The sequence below is a fragment of the Homalodisca vitripennis genome, chromosome X (genome assembly GCF_021130785.1).
Source record: "Homalodisca vitripennis isolate AUS2020 chromosome X, UT_GWSS_2.1, whole genome shotgun sequence".
In the NCBI taxonomy this organism is placed as follows: domain Eukaryota; kingdom Metazoa; phylum Arthropoda; class Insecta; order Hemiptera; family Cicadellidae; genus Homalodisca; species Homalodisca vitripennis.
In genome coordinates, this window is record NC_060215.1 from 11,566,209 (window position 1) to 11,590,656 (window position 24,448).

General features: G+C 42.6%; 1 protein-coding gene across 1 annotated transcript in view; it reads left to right on the top strand.

Moving 5' to 3' along the window:
* LOC124368683 (host cell factor 2) overlaps positions 1-24,448 on the top strand; it is a 117,103-nt gene that overhangs the window by 39,703 nt on the left and 52,952 nt on the right. The window contains exons 5-6 of the mRNA XM_046825969.1: positions 4,723-4,914; positions 7,890-8,035. Of these exons, the coding sequence (XP_046681925.1) occupies positions 4,723-4,914; positions 7,890-8,035 (338 nt within the window). The remainder of the gene's footprint in view (positions 1-4,722; positions 4,915-7,889; positions 8,036-24,448) is intronic.

Below are 24,448 nucleotides of genomic sequence, written 5' to 3' on the forward strand. Positions count from 1 at the left end.
CAATTCCTTGGCGGACAGGCTATCCTCAATCCTACTGACTAATTGGTGCAGTGCTGATTCACAGGATTTGCCTTGCTGGTATGCATGTTGGTTGCGATGAAGGGGAGTGTCTGAGAGAACTCCCTTTCTCAGGTGCCTCTCCACCAGTCTTTCTAATGTTTTCAGTAGAAACGAAGATAAACTGATGGGACGAAAAGATTTAGGGACAGAGTAGTCCGCTCTCCCTTTTTTAGGGATGAAGACCACCCTGTTGAGACGCCAGACTTGTGGTATGTACCCATAGGCTAGGCTCGCCCTGAATAGTTCATATAGAAGGGTAAGGAGATTCTCCGGCCCTTGTTGAAGCAGGGCCGGAAAGATTCCATCCCCTCCTGCAGATTTGAAAGGGGCAAATTTAGAAATTGCCCATTTGGCTTTAGAGAGAGTGACAATCCTTCTGGCAATGGCCCAGCTACCACGACAAGCTCTTGGCCGTGAGCCTGCCTCGTGATTACCAGACGTTCCAGTGTCGTCATTCTCAAAGATACAATCAGGGAAGTGAGTCTCAAGGAGAAGTTTGAGGCTATCACTAGACCCGGAAGTGTGTTGACCTCCCTGGGACCTTAAAGATCCCAAGTGACCGGTTGGACTTGAGGCTAGCAAGCGTTGCAGTCTAGCTGCCGCGCTTAACTCATTTACCTTCTGTGTAAACTGCCTCCAGGAACTTTGTTTTGCTTTTTTGATTGCTAGGCTGTATTCTGTTAGAGCTCTATGATAGGACTCCCAGATACGGCTCCTTTTGCATTGATTGTACAGCTTCCTGACATTAGCCCTTTTGCGAGCGAGGTCTGCAGTCCACCACTTACTATTGGTTCGACTCTTCCCCCGTCGCAATGGGCAATTGTCATGGAAGCTATTGATTATAGCATTCTGCAGGTCAGAAGCTATCTGATCTATGTCTGTGAAGCATCGCACCCTTCCGCCTACCGATCCCAACTGTGACTGAAGGTCAGACTTATATCCCAACCAGTCAGTCCTCCTGGGATTACGATAGAGGACCTCTGCAGCCTCATCTTGCAAGTTAAAGAGGATATACCTGTGATCCGATAATGAGGCCTCTTCGCTTACGTGCCACTTATCAACCATTCCAAGTATTCCTTGTGTGCAGATTGTTATGTCAATAACTTCTTGTCTAATTCGTGTTGCGAACGTAGGGCGGTTACCTTTATTACATATAAATAGGTCCCTACTTAGAAGAAATTGTAAAAGTGCCTCACCTCTAGGGTTAGTGTTGGTGCTGCCCCATCCAGCAGAGTGATGGGCGTTGGCGTCACAACCTAGAAGAAGTTGTTGACGTCTGGCTTGTGCTTCTTCCACCAGGAGCTCTAGGTCTCTTGATGGAGGGAGTTCCCTGGCATCATATGGCAAGTATACGGAGCCTACAATTGTGCTCTGCACTATACCTCCATTCTTCCAGGTCAGTGTGCCCACAGTGAGATCTCTGGAGCAGAATTCGTTGAGGGTTAGAAAATCCAAGCCTCTCCTCAACAGGATGCAGGTTCTGACATTCCTTAGAGAGGTACAGTAAATTAACTTACCTTTGGTTTCATTTAGGCCCGCCACTCTCCCTTGGTGAAGCCATGGTTCTTGAATCAGTGCCAGATCAAATCCCTCCTGGAGGAAGAACTGGCAGAAGGCTGCCGAGGCAGCCCTACTGTGCTGGAGGTTGATTTGTAGAACTCGTGGCATTGTCCTTGACTGTCGAGGAGACAATTGAGACCTGCCAGAGTCCTAAGTTGGCTCTACAGTTGGAAGCCTTCACAGCCTTGTAGCAGACCTCGTCCAGGAAGCAGACGAATCCGTAACCTTTCGGGTCTGGCTTGGATGGAAGGATTTTCCACTCGTTTACATTCAGGTTGGGGTTCTGCTTATTGAACATCTCAAGTACCTTTTCAGGTGTCTTCTTCAGAAGCTTCGGGTGAGCTCTGAAAAACACCCTAGTGGACCTCAAGATGTCCTTACGCAGACCCACTCTCAGAGAGATATCATCTCCCAGAGGTTTTATTCTTTGGATAACTTCTTCCAGCCAACGTTTGGTGTGCTCGTTGATGCAGGAAGCAATTAAAACACCTTTCTCTAGGTAGGTGCCCGCAAACGATGGAACGGAACCATCCTCCAGGGGTTGGATTTCTTCCATAATTGCGTCCTCGATGGCTTCTCCTTGCTCTGCACTAAGCTTCGCTTCCGGGTAGCCTTCGAGGGCTATGGCCATTTTAATCGCTGCGACCTCTCTGTAGGTAGCCTTGGGTGTGCTACCAGAGGCCTCGGGATCGTGGGCTTCGGGCTTTTGGGTTTCCCTCCTAGCCTTCTTTGCGGGTCCCTCAGCGGAGGGCGGGGTGACCAAGGTGCCTCTGGGGCGTTTGGCCGACCCCACCCCCGCCTTGGTACCCGCAGTTGGGCCCGGAGTTGAGACCTCCTGCCGTTCTGGATTCTTTTTCTTCTTCTTTTTCCCCCTCCTCCACTTGGAAGGGTCAAAAGCTTCACCCTTTTCAAGAAGTTTAGCCTTTAGTGCTTCTCTTCTTTGAGCAGTGGTGAGATTGGGCCTCTTCATTCTGAGGTTGCCGAGTTGCTCTGTGGCATCATCCAGCGTACCTGTAGACATGGGAGTGCTTGGGCTGTTGAGGAGCTGATCTTCTATATCTTGAAGGGATTTTGCTTCCTCAGCGCTTGTACTGCCTTCCTCAGATAAAGCCTTGCCATGTATGGGAGCTTCAGTGTGCAATGGAACCTCCTGTGTTCCTAAGGCACTTTGTTGAGGAGAAGGTAGGGATGTTGGCATAACAACCTCTTGAGTTGTGTTGCCAGGTGGTGGTATGTGCGAGGTAGCTTCAGGAGCTACCTCAGCAGGAAGAGGTAGGTTAGAAACAGCTTCAGGAACTGTTTCAAGGGTTGGTTTGTTTTGTTTTTTGTTTTTGCTTCTTTCCATGTTGTTCCCACGAGAAGCTAGGGAATGGAAGGTCCGCCCAGACAGAGCCCCGCATGCCTGGGTAAGCTGCTTTTAAACTGGAGGGTCGCCGGTGTCCAGAGTCCGCATAGTATAGACTGGTTTGCCACCAGCCATTCAGCCCTGGCCTACGCTGTTCCACCGTGGCTTGGCCCCTAGTGGGAGAAATGAAAGGGAAACTAGATCGAAGAGTTGAGGAACTTTACCTCAGATAGAAGAGAGTGAAGAAGAGAGATAGGCTGACACATAGAGAAGTGTGCCAGCCATAGGCCTCCAGAACAAGAAGAGAAGGGATCTGGAGCATTAGCTAGGGTACCTCGGGGTCGCCACTACCCGTACGGCCTTGAAAGTAAGACCGCCCCTGAGGGAGAATTAGATAGACTATTATTAGAAATTGGAAGTGATAAAAGTGATATCGATAGTGTTATTGAGGATGGAGACGGTTCTATCACGCGTATTTGTCCACGTTTTCATAATTACTAATGTTGACAGTGACGAGCGGGCTATCACACTAAAATCCACTACTAAGACAAAAGACAGTCTCAATACAATGTAAATATTTTGTAAATATTAGATTAGTTGTTTCTTGAAGTGACAGTATTATTACAACATTTTTTTATTGTGTAAAACATTTGATCCGTCCTACATCAAGCAGCTACAACACGCAAAAAACGTTAGTAAAAATGTTACGTACCTGTATTTTTACATTTTTTAAAGTATAATATACTTGTTTAATATGATCTGTATAATGTTTATATAACATAAATAACAACATAAACAAACAAAACATGTATAATTAGCGAGCGCGCTAAGCAGGCAGGTAGGCGTGCAAACACTGTGGGTGCTGCGTTGTAATACGGATTAATTCGTACTCTAAGGCCCGCGCGCGCGACGTTTTCACGATCCGCAATGGGTTAAATTATTACACGTCCATCTTACAAATTTTAATTAAATGTCAATTTCAACATAAACTAATGGAACGTACAACTCTACCAGTTCCCCCCAAAAAAGAGGAGAAAAATTACCAAAGTATGTAGTTTTTTCCAAATTCAACAGAAATTGTTGAAAAGTCAGTGAACATCAAATATTGAGTGTCATTTTGTATAAGAATTAAAAAAAAGAAACATGTATCACTAAACACATGTACAGAAATTTGTCAAGTGGTTTAGTTTGAGAAGTGTACATGTTGAGTCTTACAGTGTATTAAAAGAATGCTTTTATATTTGCAGATTCCATGTTGTGGGCGAAACCTATCGTGCATGGAAATGCACCTCTGCCAAGGTCCCTGCACACAGCCACCATGATATCTAACCAGATGTTTGTGTTTGCAGATTCCATGTCCTGGGCGAAACCTATCGTGCATGGAAATGCACCTCTGCCAAGGTCCCTGCACACAGCCACCATGATATCTAACCAGATGTTTGTGTTTGCAGATTCCATGTCCTGGGCGAAGCCTATCGTGCACGGAAATGCACCTCTGCCAAGGTCCTTGCACACAGCCACCATGATATCTAACCAGATGTTTGTGTTTGCAGATTCCATGTCCTGGGCGAAGCCTATCGTGCACGGAAATGCACCTCTGCCAAGGTCCTTGCACACAGCCACCATGATATCTAACCAGATGTTTGTGTTTGCAGATTCCATGTCCTGGGCGAAGCCTATCGTGCACGGAAATGCACCTCTGCCAAGGTCCTTGCACACAGCCACCATGATATCTAACCAGATGTTTGTGTTTGCAGATTCCATGTCCTGGGCGAAGCCTATCGTACACGGAAATGCACCTCTGCCAAGGTCCTTGCACACAGCCACCATGATATCTAACCGCATGTTCGTATTTGGCGGTTGGGTACCTTTGGTTATGGACGATGTGAAAGTTGCAACAAATGAGAAAGAATGGAAGTGCACAAACCAACTGGCTTGTCTCAATTTAGGTAAAGTTTGTTTTATTCCAGGAAAAATTTAGATAAACCTTGTTTTACTAGCATTTATCTGGATTGATTGTGACTTAATATTTTTAATGCCACCCAAAATTGCTTTGTGAAATGTGGTTAAAATTCGCTATCTGCCATCTTGATTTATATGTTGTTGTATATAAACAATTTTTGCAGTAAAATGTGTACCCTCGTACAGCTAGGCTTATGACTTAAAGAATGCCTGCAGAATACTGACGGATGGGACTGACAAGGCCAACCAGTTATCTGATTAACTGAATGAAATGGAGCCCTGTTGTTTTCACCATAAATATTTTTTTACCAATACTTTTAACCCTTATAAGGCCGACGGCTACCTGTTGTAGCCGTCGTCAAAATAGCGTTGAAGGCCGGCGGCTACAATAGGTAGCCGTGATCATAATGGCGTTCGCGGCCGACGGCTACAATAGGTAGCCGTCCATTATATCCGGTTTTCTGGCCAGTAAACTTTCCAAATGCCACCAAATATGATATTTTCTTGTTTGGGGTTAGATGGGCTTCATGAGTAAACGCAAACACTGCCGTTTCTTGCATCATTTCTATTATTATACTTCTATGCATTTCGATGAAATCGTCTGTCTTACTACAACGGCGTTGTGGTGTATAGGTTAAAGTTGTTGTGGTTATAATTTGTTGATGCAATTCAGTAATTGTGTACGATGTTATAGGTATTTCTGAGTATTTGCAGTGAACTATTAAGTATAAATATGAGCAAAAGAACGAGAGGCAAATCACCTACAAGTGAAAACACTTTAGTAAACAATTTACTTGCTAGTGGTACCGGTGTTCAGTTTTGTTACTAAAGAAACTTTTTATTTACCAAACAATGTAAATATGCCTAATAATAATAATAATTTTAAAACTTTTTAATTACTAACAGTGTTTTGTGTTTATTTTGTATGGATTCTTGTGAGTTGTATGAAGAAAAAAGATATTTTTTGTATAAACTGAAGACAAGACTAGCTTTTCTACAATTTTCACAAATAAGCTGCAGTTGCAGATTTTGAATAATTTGTGCCTACTTCACTTTTATTATTGATAAGCACTTGAAAATTGGCATGTTTGTTGTAAATAATATGTAGTTTTAGAAAATAAGTGTTAGTTGGGTGCAAAACAATCTTTTGTATTTTTTATGAGGTGTTAAAACCAAAAAAAGTAAATTACTCTTACAAATGTTACAAACAAACATGTATGTAAAAAATATATTTTATTTTTTATCACCAACCTTATAGTTTCCTGTCTAAGCCTATAATTTTACAAACAATTTAAAAAAAAGAATTTCAGTTTTTACTAAGCAATATGGAAGTTACAGCTTATTTACTAAAACTATGCAAAAAGGAACAAAAATAGCCTGGCCTTCAAGGTACCTGAGCAATATCAGGAGCTGGCCTTTGAGACTAGTGCAACTCAATTGGTCATTGGCCTTAAAAGGGTTAATACAAGTTGTCATTTGAAGGGGTTTTCCTTAACCCCTTAACAGCTTTTTAAAATTTTTGAAAAATGAAAAAAGTGCTTATTTTTTTATGTTATAATTTTGTTTATTATACATATTTAATGGCATAAAACATTCAAAACCGTATATAAATGGTATTTTAAATATAAAATATCAGCAAATATTCCTTTTTATGTCGTTTCATGGTTTTTTCATTGTTCCGATAAGTTTTTCAAAAAGATCACTAAACTATTTTCTTCTAAACATAGAAATATATTTAAGACACTACGTATATACACAATATTTACAATCTGGCCCATAAAGGTTTTAGTAATTTTTTTTGGGTATGGAATGCCTTGAAGCACGGAGCCGCGCACAAGTCTACATCACAGACACTGCACTGGTAGCGCGACTCTCGGCGCACATTGTGTTTGGAGCAGACCGCGCACCTCCTTGTTGGACTTTCTTTCTTCTCTGTACGAGGTACATACTCAGGGAAGTGACGTTGGATGAGACGAAGAGGGTCTTCTTCAGCAGATGGTCTTCCTTTTTTTATTTTTTTGCTCTCATCATGGTGTTCTGACACAATCCTCTCCACAAGAATCTCCCAAAATTGAAGATTTGTCAATTTCCCCCCTTGTTTGGTATGAAGCGCATGTGCATCGAATATACACATATTTATCAAGTGTTTGAACTCTTTTTTATACCATACCTTTTGTTTTTTTCTCTCTATATTCTATTCCTAGTGACAATTAAAAGAATTGAAATCAAATTCTGAATTGAGAATGAAATGTTGAATCAAAATAAAAACATTGCCAAATTGTTTTGGATGTAGACCATCACAAAATTGAATATATTTAGTGTTTGAGAATGAAGCCAAAAATATATTAAGAATTTTTAAATAAATTGCAAATTAAGATTGATTATTGAGTATTTTTTTTTGTCAGAAGTGAAGGGCAATAACTAAAACTTATATTGCTTGTTTTTTTAAAGACACATGTGAGTATTTGAGTAATCTCATTTTGCAACAAGCTAGCTTTACCAAAGCACTAATAATTACAAATTTAGTCTATGTTCAAGAATGAAGAATTGAGTCTGTGTGTGCGTCAAGAATGGCAGACATTGTCTTGAGAAAACTCATTCGGTGAACACCATGTGTAACAAATTACTGATTGTTGATTCTGTATGGCATTTTGGATGTTATGTTTGTTGCCTTGCTTTTTCACCACCATACCTTTTTTCGACATTTCTTCATGAGCAGTGATTCAATATTCAAATATTTACCTGTCTCTACTAGTAACCTTTATTGTGACAGGTGTAGGTACTATCTTATTACATGTAACACTTCACCCGACAAGCAATTAATTAAACCAGAGAAATAATATCTTTCATTTAATTTTAAGAATAGTACAGTTTTATATTTCTAATCAAAAAAGTTATTTTGTCTATCTATCGTTTTGAAAATTTGTAATGAACTCTTGTAAATACATATTTCCATCAACAGATACAATGACGTGGGAAGAGTTAGCCATGGAGACTGCCGAAGAGAACATACCTCGTGCTCGTGCAGGCCATTGCGCCGTTGGAGTGCACTGCCGTGTGTACGTCTGGTCAGGCCGTGACGGATACCGTAAGGCTTGGAATAACCAAGTAAGTGTTCAGAACAGATCAAATATCTCATTTTGAACTTATCAATGCATTAATCCTTGAATAGGTGATCGCCGGATAATTGGCGAGAAAAGTGGTTTTTCAACTGCTATCTCCGGATATCCGATGTTTTTGTGAGGGCTTGATTTCATGACTCATGATCACGTGAATATTCACCGATGGCTTTAAAACTCACATTGTTTCAAAAAAAGAGAACCATTTATACATAAGTACCAGTTTTAATGGGTTTTGTATCCTGCCAGCTGAATATAATTTGTGTCCTAGAGCAACTCTGTAGATAACAGTTCCTCTTTCCTTGTATCTATTGTAAATACATACATATGTTTCTACATATAATATTTATTAATTTTGTTCCTTATTTCATTTTTAGGTTGATTATTACACAATTAACTTGTTGCCTTTCCCTTCAGAAAATATAAAAGCTTCATTTGTGAATGTGCATAAACTATAAAACAAACATGTTTTTAAAAAAGTGTCATGAACTGTATGTTCTTTAAATCAACATTAAATCGGAACAATATATATTGTATATTCCATTGACTTCACTTAGCCTATGGAATAATATATAGATATAAAAAATTGTATAACTTTTTAGTCATAATAAATGTTTATTTTATATAAGTATAGTTGTTGAAAACAACTATTTCAATGATATATGATATTTAAAAATTGGAGGATTGGTATAGGTTAATATAATTTGTTAAATAAAGTACTACAATTAGGCTTAAAATACTTTGCCGGTAATGGAAATTCCCGTACTTGTTCCTTACATAACAAAAAATCAAAACATCCTTAACCCTTTCCACTCGGATTTTTTTCACTAGTCTGCCCCCTCAGCTCGTATTTATTTTAGCATATTTTCAGTAAAAACCCATTTTTAGCAAACTGGAAGTCAATAAAGTATATACATTATTATATTGTATAATAATTTTATTTTATTTCTAATTTATATTTTAGAGATATAAAATTTGATAATTACACTAATAAGTTTTATATTTTAGCATGGTATGGTATCGTTCAAAACACTCTGCAGGATGAAGACCAGGATTTTTTGAACAGGTTTTACAATAGTAAAGTGTTTCCTTTCTTCCTCCTGGCACCTTTCTATTGCTACAAACAGCACAGTCTTTAGTTTTTTTTGTTGGATGAGCTGCAAGAAAGTGAGGTTGTTTGTTTAGCCTTTCTTCTTTTTCTACTGATGAAGGACGACCCCGCTTCAAACTCATAGGGTTACGGACATGGCCTACAAGTTCAGTGATAAGGATTTCTCTGAAATTCCTGTGTTGAATTGTTTTTTCTCCATGGTTTTGTTTATTCGTGTTGAACAAGAGAAAGCTATTTACTATTCCCACTTCCAACATCCAGAAAAATAGCTTTCTCCACTACTTCAGAGATTTACGGGGAAATTTGTAGGAAGCAATATAGTGGTCTGCTTGATCCACGCCACCCATATATTTGTTATACTGACAGATAACTGTTGGCTTTTGTATGTTTATTTGATTATCCTTGCCTTAATTAAGTAATTCAGCAATAACTTCTGAATCAGAAAGAAAAGAGGTACTTGGTATAGACATATCGAGTCACTAATGCGAACACGTCTGAAAATTGGTTAGGAAACGTGACTACAATGACAAAGCAAAATAAATCAGCAGCCGACTAATCGTAGTTCAGCTGTAATTTATTAGTTCCTGAGAATGCCGTGCGATCGCAGCACCAATCGGAAACATCGTAGGCCGGCTAAAAATAAAGTAAAGCTGACGTCACTGCAATGTCGGATGGCGTCCGACATACGAGCGGAACGGCAAAATAGCAATGTCGGACGACGTCCGACATACGAGCGGAAAGGGTTAAAATGCTAAATTTATCATAAAATATCATGAAATATGATAAGAGGCATTAAATCAAAGTGTACAAATAAAAGTGAACTGTACTTATTATATCAAAAGTTATAAAAAATAGCAAATTAATAAACAAAAATATTCTTTTATGAATGAAAAATATAATTTTCCTAGTCCTAGAAGAACAAGACTGAATAAATGTTCAATTTCAAAAATATAAAGTATTTTCTAAAAAATTAGTTGTAAACATCTTGGTAGTTATTACAAAATCAGTAATTTTTCATATAGTTTAGATCTAATTTATTGTATTGACGTATAATAAATAATACATGCTGTAAATCTATTCACTTGAATGAAGGTTAAAAATTTGAATTATATACTGCAGTAAACAGGGTGTCTAGCGGTTGAGAAAAGTTAGGAAGTTTGTATAGAAATTTAATAAAGTTGTGAAAAAGGGGATATATAATAGATTTTGCATAAAAAGTCACGAAAAGAAGTTGAATTAGGTAATTGGGAAATAATCTCTCAGTCTCTAGGTTCATGTTCCGGTGCGAAATAGAATGAAGTGCGGACTACGGTACTCTTTTTTGTTGCTAGTTCCTGCATGGTGTAAGTGTCGTAACCATGGCAACGAGGTGCGAAATAGAATGAAGTGCGGACTACGGTACTCTTTTTTGTTGCTAGTTCCTGCATGGTGTAAGTGTCGTAACCATGGTAACAAGGTGCGAAATAGAATGAAGTGCGGACTACGGTACTCTTTTTTGTTGCATGGTGTAAGTGTCGTAACCATGGCAACGAGGTGCGAGTCAGAGTGAAATTATTTAGTTTTCACTCCAGTCACTTGCCCTTCACTTAAAATCTAAATGCCCTTCCTTGGAATGGTTTTCTGTCTGCGATTTCGCAAGTTGTAGTCTGCAGTTATGCGTGTTGTTTGATGATAAGACAATTTGTGATTTACAGTTGACATTGTTCATCTTTCTTCATTCATCCATTAGTAAGAGGTGAGTCGTGTTTTATTAAGTTCATGTATGCATTTATTTTAATAACAAAATTAATTTATGAATAATTGTTTCTTACTAGAGATATATACTCATAAATGTTTTCAAGCTATTTATAGACATTAGGATTTAGATGTTTAAGTTTATTTTGTATAACTGTGTAATTATTTCGAACGTTAAAATTTGAGATCAATGTCTTTATTCAGTTGTAAACATGTAATTCAATCAACAAAAGCTGTAGTGAGACAGGCTTCATGAGAGAGAGATAAGACGATAAAGGCATTATGCAACTCCAGCTACGCACGGTGGCCGGCCGGCTCTGTACCCGCTTCGAGCTTCATAATAAATTCATCTGTAATTATTATCACTGTCGGTCCGGCTTCAACTTTATGAGACACTATGTTTATTCGAAACTAAAAGAGAAAATCTCAAGAATTTTACATCTGATCAAGAATATTTTAAACTAATGATGATTTGTAGCGCTTGTTTATTATTCATGTCAATAAGGTAACTTCATTTTTCAACTTGTTCCTACAACTTATTTTATGGGAACTCTGATGGGGTTATTTATTAAGTTTCGTGTTGGACTATTATTATTTCTAATGTATTATGCAAATTCAGGAACCATAAAATAAACTTTTAAAAAATTTGTTTTGGCCCTTTACAAAAACTTCTTTTTTTTCCCCCTTGGGGCGGCCTACTGCCATGCACTTAAGCCTCAAGGGCTTTTTGCGCACCCCGGAAACACCATGAGGCCCACCAGTCTACAACTTCAGCAGTTCAACAAACCGCCGAAAACAACCTATCAAGTCCTCCTGGGAAAATTCACCACCCCTGTCCAAGCTACCAAAGATGGCATACCGCTCTCTTGCTATTGCAGGGCAATCAAAGAGCAGGTGCTCAGCAGTCTCCTCCTGCTCATTACACCTTCCACAGAGCGGATCCTCCTGAAGGATGCCAACTCTGTGTAGATGCTTCCTCAGGTGACCATGCCCCGTAATGAGACCAATGACCTTAGAAGACATTGATCTGTTTAATGAGAGAAGGTCCGAAGCCACCTTGGAGGAAGGTGACTGTAATACCATTCTACTCACTCTCACCCGGATGCAACCTCCACCTTCTCCCATGCTCCGCACGAATCCATTTCGAGACAACCCTAGAGGATTCACACCTTGGAACACCGCAGAACGGTTGAGAGCCCGTCATAATTGTTGCTGAGCCCTGGTTGGCCAGGGCATCAGCTCTTTCGTTCCCAAGAATCCCCCCATGACCAGGAACCCAACAAACGGTTACATTGTTGATTCTGGCAAGGGAGGAAACGGTCTGATAGCAATCCCAAACCAGTTTGGATTTGATTGCACAAGAATCCAGCGCCATCAGCGCTGCCTGACTGTCCGTGAAAATGTTAATCGTCTTGCCCCTATATCGCAGACGAAGATTTCCACGAGCACATTCCATAATGGCTGCGACCTCCGCTTGAAAGACTGTCGGATATGGACCCATAGGAACCACCAGCTCCCTACATGGTCTCACTCCCAGAATTCCAGCGCCTGTGCCGCTTTTTGTTTTGGAGCCGTCTGTGTACCATTCGAGCTCCGCTGGCGGAAGAGGTTTCTTCCCCTCTGACCAATCATCCCTTGAGGGTAAAATAATCCTAAAGGGTTTGTCAGAGGAAAACTTTTGTGGCATCTGATCAGAGATCATGTGCAAAACATCCTCCTGTATCAGAGTGCTAATTCTGCAGTGCCCACCACTGCAGCCCGACCAGAGTCCCATCTGCTGAAGACAGTAGGCACTCCTCCTGGCCATAGCTCGAATGACAATGTCCAGGGGGGCGAGATTAAGACAACAGTCCAGAGCCGCGCCTGGCGCACTAGGAAAAGCCCCAGTGATAGCAAGGCAGGCGATCCTTTGGATACCCGCCAGACGTGCTACCACCGACTTGGCTTCCGTTTTTGGCCACCATATGACAGCTCCGTACATTAGTGCAGGTCTGACCACGGAAACATAAAGCCAGTACAAGACCCTCGGCTTCAGGTTCCAGGGCCCACCTATCACACGTCTGCATTGCATTAGAGACCACTTACCCCTGGCAATGACCCTTTCTAGATGAGGTCCCCAGTTTAGAACCCTATCTAGGATCACGCCCAGGTACTTGACCTCAGGCTTCAACTCAACGGGTGAGCCTTTAAATAGAAAGGGACCAATGCCCTCCATCTGTCGCCTCCTGGTAAAGGCAACCACGGCAGCCTTGGTGGGGTTGACGGTGAGGCCAACCTTATCACACCAGTTTCCCACTATGTTCAGAGCAGCATTGGTCAGTTCCATGATTGTTGTGTTGAACTTGCCACTCACAAGAATCACAATATCATCTGCGTACCCTTGTGCAAAGACACCGCTGCTATTCAAAGAATTTAGCAGGTCATCCACAACCAGGTTCCACAGAAGAGGAGAGAGGACGCCGCCTTGCGGACAGCCCCTCGTAGTCTTCGCACTAACACTTGCTCCCCTGAGGGTTGTATCAACAACTCTGTCTGTGAGCAAGGCCCCTATCCAGTCACACACCTGACCATCAACGCCACGTCTTGAGACCGCATTGATAATCGCCTGAGTGGCTGTATTGTCAAAGGCGCCTTCAATGTCTAAAAAGACTCCTATGGCTACCTCTTTTGCCGCCAGCGTCTTCTCAATCCTGCATACCAATTGATGCAGGGCGCGAGTCGCATGACTTTCCTGGAGTGTAGGCATGCTGGTTAGGATGCAAAGGTCACTCCAGAAGAGCTGACTCCCAAACAAACCTGGCAACCATTTTCTCCATGGTTTTGAGAAGGAAGGAGGACAGGCATATCGGCCTGAAAGACTTCGGCCGATCCATGCCCGCCTTCCCTTGCTTCGGTATGAACACCACTCTGGACACTCTCCAGGATAGTGGGATGTATCTGAGAGCCACGGAGGCTCTGAACAGTCGGCACAGCTGGGGAAGGAGAATGTCCAATCCCCGCTGCAAGCAAACCGGTCTCACCCCGTCGCCCCCAGGAGCCTTGTAAGGACTGAATGAGTTAATAGCCCACTCAATCCTACTGAAGGTAACAATACGGTGCGCCAGACTCCACTGCAAATGGGTGGCGCGACCCGCATGTCTCCCCTCACTTTTGGGTGGTTGTTCACCCTCATGAACAATACAGTCCGGGAAGTGTGTTCCCATCATAACTTTCAGAACTCCTTCCGGCTCAGTAATGTAAACACCTTGATCGTCCTTGAGACTACCAAGCGGCGAGATGGGATTCTTTGCTAATAGCTTTTGTAGCCTTGCACTGCCCTGCACACTGTCAATATCGGTGCAGAGCTTCTTCCAGGCTAACCTCTTAGCCGTACGAACCTTGCAGTTGTACAGTGCAAGAGCCTCATGGTAGGTGTCCCAAGTGCCCTAAGTTTTGGCTTTCCTGAATAGAGCCCTGACCCTCTTCCTCAAAGAGGCCAGTTCAGAGCTCCACCAGGCTACCTTTGATCTATTTTTGTTGATAACCGGGCAGCTGAGATCGAAGGAGCCGACAATCGCAGAAGTAAGACCGTCAGCAGATTCGTCAAGCTGCGCCGCGCTGTGAATCCGTTTCCCATTAGTGGAATCAGAATCCAGCCGTGCCCTGAGGTTTTCCCTGTATGATACCCAGTTTGTGTTCCTCGGATTCCTATACTGAACTTTTTCCAGCATCTGTTCACAGATCTTAAAACAGATGTGAGCATGATCAGAGAGGGAAGGCTCGTCAGACACATGCCAGCCATGCATCCGACCAGCCATACCCTCCGACATCATGGTCACATCTAGCACCTCCCTTCTTGTCCTCGTGCGAAACGTGGGCACATTTCCCACATTTGCAATCATTAGACTACGGGACATAATATATTCTAGAAGTAACTTACCTCTGTTATTGGTGTTGGTGCTGCCCCACGCCTCGTTGTGCGAGATGGCGTCGCATCCCACCACCAGTTCCGCTCCACTCCTCCCAACATGGTCCACCAAGGCAGCGAGTTCCCTGGAGGGCGTGGACTCCGCATCATCATACGGTAGATATGATGATGCAACTAGCAGGGCTCGTCAAGTACCAGCCTGACTGTGGCGAGATCCCTGCAACAAAATTCCAGAACAGGAATGCTGTCCACCTTGTTGCTTACAACAATACATGTCCTGGCATTTTCACCCTGGGCACTAACAATTTTCACCCCTGTCATTGAAAGCCCTGATATTTTTCCCTTGCTGATCCAAGGTTCCTGTATCAGAGCCACATGATAATCTTCCGACAGGAAGCGTCTGCAGAATACAGCCGAGACAGCCTTATTGTGCTGTTGTTCTGAAGAACCTTGATCCCCATGATTAGCCGCCCCACCCGCGCCCTCAGCTGGACCTGCTCCACACCAATGAACACCCTCCAGCCCCTCCCCTTAAGAGTGGCTGAAGATTGTTCATCTATTAAAATTACGAGTGTTCTGGAATCTCCCGTGTGGACATCTCCAACAACCCTCCAGTCGGACACAGAGATCCCAGCATTCTGTTTATTTATGGCCTTGAGAATGGTCGCAGAGTCCTTCTCGGCCATGGGACCATCAACCCTTAGGAAGACCTTGGTAGATCTTATGAGGTCTTTGTAGTCCCCACAGATCACACCTATTCCCCCAGGGCCACCGATCCCCAGCCCCGGAGCCAGACCCCGCAGCCAATCCCTGGTCTCGTCACTGCCACACAGCATGACGAGAGCCCCCCTTTCCGGGAAACACCTCTTGAACTGCAGGCACACACCCTCTGCTGAGAGTACCTCGTCGAGAAAGCGCCCCCGAAGCTCCATAGCCTCCTACTTTGAGAGGAGCCTCTCAGGAAAGTTCGCAGGGACCAAGACTAGCTTATGTCCCGTCAGAACCTCCCTGAATGTTTCTCCCAATCCCTCCTCCGTTGAGGGATTGGTACTCCTCGCACGCTCTGCTTGCTCAGGAGGTGCGGTCGGGCGCCTCTTCGGCAGGGGTTTTTCCGCCGAAGAAACGCCCGAGCGCCCTCTCTTCCCACTAGGAGTAGAGACTGCACCTGCAGTTGCCTCCGGTGCTGCCTCCCTCTGTTTCCTCATCTTCCTTCTTTCGTTGGCCGACATCTTGCCCGTTTGCCTCCTCCATTGACTGTCCGGAAGCCAGGTGTCGTCGGCCTTCTTCTACTCCATCACCCAACGCTTGCGCAGTTTAAAGGGGAGCTTAAGGTTGTAGTCCATTACACATGCTCCAGTGTCTGTGTCCATGGACTCAACCCTTCCGCTTGCATCATCGAGTACTACATCGTCGTCGATGGTGGTAGCGCTAGAGGAACAGGCAGATACATTAGGGTGGGCTGAAAAAACTAAATTTTCGAGTATCGAGTTCTAATAGGGCTCAAAAGTTGCGTATTCTTGAGCTGATTAAGAGAAAAATAATTTAAAAAATATTATTTAAAATCTTTAGTTTGCGCAACGAGCTTAAAGTTTTGTAAAAGTGTACTTTTTTTGCTATTTTCAAAAAAATATTTTAAACCGTCTTATGATGATTTTTTTATTGTACTACCATATATATATTACGTTTATAAGTCCATAACGTCAATAAAAATATTTAGATACTTTAAACAAACATATAAGGTTCTCAAGAAATATCGTAATTATTAGAAAATTGTACGAAAATAACAATTTTTCTTCAAAGAGTAAAACATCACAGATTTGCAGCTCTTTGCCCATTTCACCAATGTTTTGGTGGAATGACCCAGAACTCACCACGGGGAGGTGGCTGCAACTCGATTTCCACCCACACCCTACCCAACCATCCAACCAAATAGGGTGTGTTTGAATGTATTTACATTATTTACATGTTCTACGCTTCCCTAAGTTTACATACCTTAGAATGACGTCGAAGGTTTAAACTCTAATTTATGTCCAAATTTTGGCATGACAGACCTTGATAACAATGTGGTTCTGATAAATCCATATCTCTGTTATCTTGACCACACACTTTGTCCGACGCTTCTGTCACTAACTTAACACACCTTTCCACGGCTTGTGTGTGGCAAGGAAAGTTCATGAACTCGAACTCTGGTAAAGTTTTGTTCCTCAAATAGGTTGATATTGTTTCCGTTGTTATTTTCCTCATCATAGGAGGAGGAGAAACTTTGCATTTAGACCAATCAATGAGCTCACTGTAGTCCTTAGCTTCAAACTTAAGAGTGGGTGTATGAAATATTCTTACAGCCGATTTGCTGTTATTTTCCACACTTCTTGCCTTCAAAACTCTTCTGAAACCTAACTCTCTTATATGTAATTTTTCGTCAGTTATCGTTGTTAACAGCATGTTTTCTGGGTGACAGAAAAAGGAGTTTCTTTCAATCACAGGATCGATAACTTTTTTTATTTCAGCTGACAAATCTCTGGTAGTTTGGATTACTTTAAACACATGTTTTGGTCCATACTTCACGGAATGATGGCGTTTTATGTCGAACCAGACTGGTGCATAGGTCTTCATTATGTATTGAACAAGAATCTTCAGTTCATTTGAAGGATTACTATCTGAAATGTACAAACGTAACACCCTATTAGCACAAGTCAACCAACGGGAATGACTTAGAGGCCCTGGATCTCTATTAGCCAGATCTGGAGTACAATTGCCCGTTTGGATGGTTCTGACGATATCGAGAAGGTACTGCTGATCTTTGTTTAGATCTTTTGTGTAATATCTATGATTTCAGATTCTACTTTTTCAAACTCCACAACAGGCATTTTGTTGCAATCGGGAAGACGCCAATAACTCCACTGAAAGTTGAAAGTCCTATAGATTCTCCATCCAAGAACTGAAATAAGTGCTTATACAGTAGTTCATTAAAGTGAAGTAAACAGATAAACCACTGGAGTGGACGATTAATTTTCGCTTCGATATTTCGAATTACTCCGTTTTTCCAACCAGTATTGGTTGTTGTTCCATCACAACCAACAGCTTCTACCTCATCTAAATCAGAGAAATTATCTTCAAGGTACTTGAGAATGCTTTCTACAATCCCTTGTCCAGTTGAGCTGTCTGGGCTTACATGACCTATGTATTGGCCTCCTGGTTCTCGTACAATACTTATGTGTTCTTCTTTCTTGACCCTACGGTACATTTTATTTCCAAGTTTATCCTGGAAAAAAGTATTGTCTTTTCTCCCATGAAAGTAGATTCCCTTTGTTTCTGTATTTTCGAGGTCTTTTTCTTTAATAGCCTGTCTTGCCTTTTGTTTTTCTCTTCGAATTTTATTTTTGTCAATTACTAGTGAAGTATCTGACTCCGATACCATTCCAAGATCAAATAGCACACTCGATGCTATTGCTGCCGTTGCTCTGTCAAATATGCCAAATCTGTCACTAACTAAAGCAGTTGATTGAAGACTGAGTCTCATTTCAGATGTATTGGAGGGGGTTGTCGGTGGATTAGGTTCAGTCGGATTTTCTTGCGAAGATCTTCCTATTTCCTTGGCTTCCTTTTCAAAACCATCATTCAAGTTTTCCCACAGGCTCTCTGCTTGTTTCCTTTCTTCTTTCTTCAAGAGTTGATTTGTCACTACCTTATCTACACCCCCAATGCATGTAGGTATCTTTTTCTGTTTATCACAATTGCACTCCATTATAATGGGGCAGTCACAGGAACTTGTCTTTTTCCCACATTGACAAGTGTAAATCATTTGACATTTACAAGCGGCAATGTCGAAAAGTTTTGATTTGGATTCTGTAACAAATTTCTCTACTTTCTTCTGAAACGAGTCTTTTTTATGATCCCTATTATATGATTTTCTCAAGTTGTGTTCCGAGTTAGTGAAAAATACAGGAGGCCTCGGAAGCGTGCCCCTCCCAAACTCGGAGCAAATCATAAAAAAAAACAATCACATGCCACTAGTGGGAAGAGACAAAAACGAGACAAGATTTCGAGTACAAGAAATATAATTAGTAGGTGGCAAACATTTCCATGCAAAATACAATTATGCAGCACCACGGTGCACCGCGTAACTTAAAAACTAAATAACAACAATAAATATAATTCCAATAATGACAATAACATAATAAATAAATAATATAATAATAACACAATAAATAGAAATTTGGTCTATAAATAACATATATCAGGTACGGCAGTAGCAAAATTTTAACTGGTAATTTTTTATGAACTGAGGGGAGGAAAAAGGTTGTAGAATTTCTAGGCCCACTATTTTTGAAAAGTAATTTTGTTTCAAGTTTGTAGCCGAAATTTAAAAAAATCTATTTAAAGCCAATTTTCGAAGGAGGCGGGGGCTTAGTTGCCTCCACGAATCCGAATTAAAGATGAAATCCTCCCCTTCAGGTCATGTAACTAACTAAATAAATACTGGCTAGGTACTGGCCCTCCTCCAGATCTAACATCTGGCAGCGCTCCCTGCACCCCAGTCCTCGCAAGTTCAGTATAAGAAGTAAAAAAACACATTTTTAATCCAACCTTGTTCCAGAAGAAATGAATGGGAGCACTACACTCCGGTTGGATGCCGGTCCAATAGCGCTGGCAGGGCGCGGGCATTCAATTTTTCAGTTGTTCGGGCAGACTCGCCGCACCAGTCCCGCTGACGGCACTCACGGGGACCCTATAGAATCCCAACATAACCAGTAGATATTCAGAACAACTTTACTACAACCCGAGAAATAATAAAAACTTAATTATGTTTGCCACAAAGTATAATAAAATATTTAAATTTAACAATTAAAAAAAAATAACAATCTGTAACTAACAGTACCTTTTAAGTATCAGAAGACTATTTCCCAAAAATACCTCAAGACACCAAGTATTAAAAGATACACTACTTGGTGACAATATTAAATATTACAAACAAAACAAATTTTCAAATATATAAACATTTACTTATAGGCTAGAACAGCCATACTAAATGATTAAGCGTGATAACAATTACTTGTAACTAAAATTCGCTGGATTTTAATCATTCTATTATAATATTATAATAATTTACATTTTGCTATTAAATATTAATTGTAAGGTAGGCCTAATAATAATTATATAAATTACAAATAATAACAATACATTATTTCCCAAATAACAATAATTAAATTCTAATCATTTCACGCTACTATAAAGGCAATAATTAAATAATAAAATTGAAATCATGAATGTTGCCACCCAATTTTGCACGCAACACAAAACACGAGGTAACAAAAATTTGCAAAGTCTGTACCGTCTCGCTTACACTAAATAAAAACAAGGTGTGTACACGGAATAAATAATTTCCGTTCGCCGAACGGATCAGTTAGAAAGCACAAGAGCGAAAGATAAAAAACTAAACTAGCATAGTAAATAAATTAACAAATTTTAGAACGTACGAAAGACAGGAACGAACACTTAGCGACACGAACACGTACACGAGGAACACAAGTTACAAAATAAACATATATATAAATTACTTATAACTAATCTACGATAATATATGTCTGGGTGGGAGAGAAAAACCGCCAACTAAATAAGTTAAGAGAGTGAAAAAGACAATTACCTGCCGAAAGTCGGTGAATTAGCCAGCCATGGAGAAACGGGAAGAACAGAGAACAGCCAGAACACAGTAAGCTTCTCCGAACGTGTCTGACCGCTCCGAACAGTAGCCAGAGCCAGTGCCGGTGCCGGTGAACAGCTGGTCGGTAAACTAGTCAAGGTCAACCAGCTGACCTCAACCAGGCAGAAAATCAATACTCTGACGGAGTGACTCCCCCACCGACTGACAAGAGTGGCCGAGGTGGGCAAAATAAAAGACAAAAATAAATTGTCCAAACTGAGCCCCGGCTCAACCTCCCCCACTAAAAAGGGTGCAACCCCAAACAAAACCTCTCCCCCACTGAAAGAAGAACCAACAAGCTCTGGTACAGGATACGGGAAGTCGAGAACCCTAACAGGAAACGAAGTCCTGAGCAGGAGGCAGACAAAACACGATCCTCCTGAAATTTTGAGAGGCGCCTCTCTTGGAGAAAGAAGAAAATAGAAAGAGAGTAAAACAACACCACAGGGAAAACCAGGGGTGATCAGTACCCGGACACCCCCGCAGCCGCACCAGTATCCAGAGCATGACCAGAGGTATCACCACGGAAGGCCTTCAGATGAGAAACGTGGGCCTTCCGCCACAACCTCCCCGATACGGGATCAACCAACTCAGCAGTAACTGGGGAGAGAAAACGAAGAATCCGGTGAGGACCTGTCCACCGATAGCAAAGTTTGGCTGCCCGTTTATCCACGGCCGAACTGACCGGATGGGCCTTACAAAAGACAAGATCCCCCACCTGGAAGGGGTTAGCAATACGTCCCTTATTGAATTTTCTCCTCACCCTTTCCCTAGACTGTAGGAGCTTAACCCTGACTGCTTCCCAAGTGTCACTCACATTGGGAGTACCAGGCACTGGTAGAAGACTATCCAGACTCCAGAGATTAGACAAGGGATCAGAAGGAGGACGACTAAACATGACCTGGAAAGGCGTGGAATCATGACTTTCGTGAAGAGCAGAATTGAAGGCTAACTGAAGCCAGCTCAGGTTTTCATCCCAGGTAGTTTGTTTCTCAGCGTGATAAGCGATGAGGGCGGCTCTGAGATTGCGGTTGAACCGCTCAGCATGAGAAGGCTGGGGGTAGTAAGGAGATGTCGTAACATGTTTGATTCCATGCCCAAAACAGAAGCGATGAAACTCCCTCGACACGAATTGTGTGCCGTTGTCTGAGACGAAGGTGGCGGGCACTCCAAAATTCTGTAGAAGGCGGGACTTGAGTGCCTTGACGGTGAGCGACGCCGTGGCACTCCTAAGAGGAATCAACCAGCAAAACTTAGAGAAAGCATCCACAGCGACAAGCAGGGAGGTGTTCCCTGACTTGCTACGGGGAAAGGGCCCCACATAGTCAATGAACACCTTTTCAAGAGGCCGCTCCGCCACCTCGGAGGAAAGAAGTCCTAATTTGGTATTTTGTGCTGGTTTACTGACCGAGCAAAGATGACAAGCTCGTACTCTACCAGCAATGTCTCTGTCCATACTCTTCCAGATAAACTTATCTCTGATTTTAGCGATGGTCTTGTGAATCCCTAAATGACCGCCCACGGGAGAAACATGAAAATAGGAAAAGACCATCGGTATGAGGGCACTCGGCAGAACAATCTTGGGACCACCTCCGCGTCGGGCACGACAGCAGAGGACACCCTTGGACAAGAAGTAAGGAGAGTGGGCTTCTCCCTCCTGGAGCTCACCAATGATGTTTGACAACTCGGGGTCTTGAAGTTGGTGAGAGCCAAAACTCTCAAAGGCAGCAGGGAAATCCAACATAACAGTCCCACACAACGGTGCTTGAGAATCAACAGGATCGCTGGGTAGATGATACATTCTAGAAAGAGCATCGGCGACGACGTTTTGGGTGCCGCGAATGTGCTGCACCCTGAATTTAAAGGCCGCAATTTTGACAACCCAGCGACCAATCTTCCCGAGTTGTCGAGGATGGGCCAATAGCCAGGAAAGAGCCTGATTGTCAGTTTCCAGCAGAAATTCGGAATGCTCTAGGAACCTCCGAAACTTATCCATGCCGAAAACGACCGCCAGACACTCCAGCTCATAAATAGAAGATTTCTTTTCCTGAAGGGTCAAAGTCCTAGATGCAAAAGCTATAGGTTGCCGAGCGCCGTCGAATTTTTGAGAAAGCACAGCTCCTACAGCACAGGATGAGGAGTCAGTCTGCAAGATGAAGGGCCTACTAAAGTCCGGTATTCGCAGCACAGGAGGTTGGATAATGGCCTCCCTAAGCAGTTGAAAAGCACGTTCTTGATCTTCACCCCAAACGAACTTTGCGTCTTTCCTTCTTAAGGCGTTCAGAGGGGCGGCCACCTCGGCAAAGTCAGGAATAAACCTACGGTAGAAATTAACCATGCCGATGAATCTGGCAACACCCTTGGCATCCTTCGGAGGAGGGAAATCCCGAATGCCTTGGGTCCTGGCAGGGTCTATAGATACACCCCTAGACGACACGAGGTGACCGAGAAACGATATTTCAGACTTGGCGTAAGACACCTTCTCCGGATTGACTGTAAGGCCAGCCCTACCCAACCTAACCAAGACCTCCTCAAGATGTTTAACGTGTTCCGTGAAAGACTCACTGTAGACCAGAAGGTCATCAAGATAATTAAAGACATACCTGAACTTCACATCGTGGAAGATGGAGTCGAGCAACCTAGTTAACGTTTGGGCCCCCACAGCTAGCCCCATAGGCACAGATCGGTACTGATACAAATTCCACGGAACACAGAAGGCCGTGAGAGGACGTGATTCCTTCTTCAACGGAATCTGATGATATGCTTGGTTCAAATCAAATATAGTGAAAAATTTGGCCTTACCGAACCAATCAAAAGCAGAATGGAGATCGGGGAGAGGCACTGAGTCTATTTCAATTTTGGCATTAAGTTTTCTTAGGTCAACCACCATACGATGTTTTCCATTAGGCTTTGGAACCAAGAATGCTGGACTGGCATACGATGAGTTTGAGGGCTCAATAACTCCTTGATCCAAGAGATCCTTGATGATACCACGCATAACCTCCATCTTTGGAGGAGCCAACTTGTATGGGTGGGAGCGTACTGGCTGAGTGTCAGTCAGACGAATTTCATATTCAATGAGATGGGTAGAACCGAGCTTGGGTGTGAGGACCTCCGGAAATCTTGAGCAAAGCTCACGGAGAACCCCAGCTTGCTCCTCATCCAAGTGACCGAACGGGTCCCCAGGGGCAGAACCTTCCTCACACTCCACCTCCACAACCTGCGGCGTTGATTTGCATTTATCAGAAAAGGGGACTGACACTCGCCGATTGAATTTGAAATAAGACTGGCCCGCCTGAAGATCCAGCACCAAACCAGTCTTTTGAATAAAATCCGCCCCCAAAATACAGTCCATGCTCAGGTCCTGGGCCACAAGGAAGCTCCACACCCATGAAAAACATTCAACCTTAAACTTGATTGAAGCCTTCCTCGAAATTGGAAGAGGGGAATTAGAAGCAGTCCAGCAAGTTAAAGAAGACTCCTCGGTGTGCTTCACCAAACCTAACCTTGAAATGGCTTCAAAAAGACGGGAAGAGATGAGGCTACAGGCTGACCCGGAATCAACTAGGGCCTTATGCACTGAGTCTCCCACTAAGATATTGATATAAGGGCACACCGAAGATGCTGTCCTAAGCCGTAGGTTTCCCTTTTCTGCTAGGCTCATAGTGTCCAAACTATTAATCAAATTTTTCGCACAGGTACTATTTTTTTGAAATTTTTTCTTAGACCTCGGGGGAACTTCAGAGAAAACCCCCCTTTGATCTAGTTTTTTGGACCAGTGCGATATCTCCTAGGACACTCCCGACGAGTATGACCTCGTTCACCACAGGCATAGCAGATGGGTGGATGAAGCCCACCAGAGTGATGTGGCCCATCCACGGGATTCTGTACGGCCGTGACAGCCCTGGAGGGCTGGATGGAACGATGATTGTTCCTCTCCGCCCTCTGC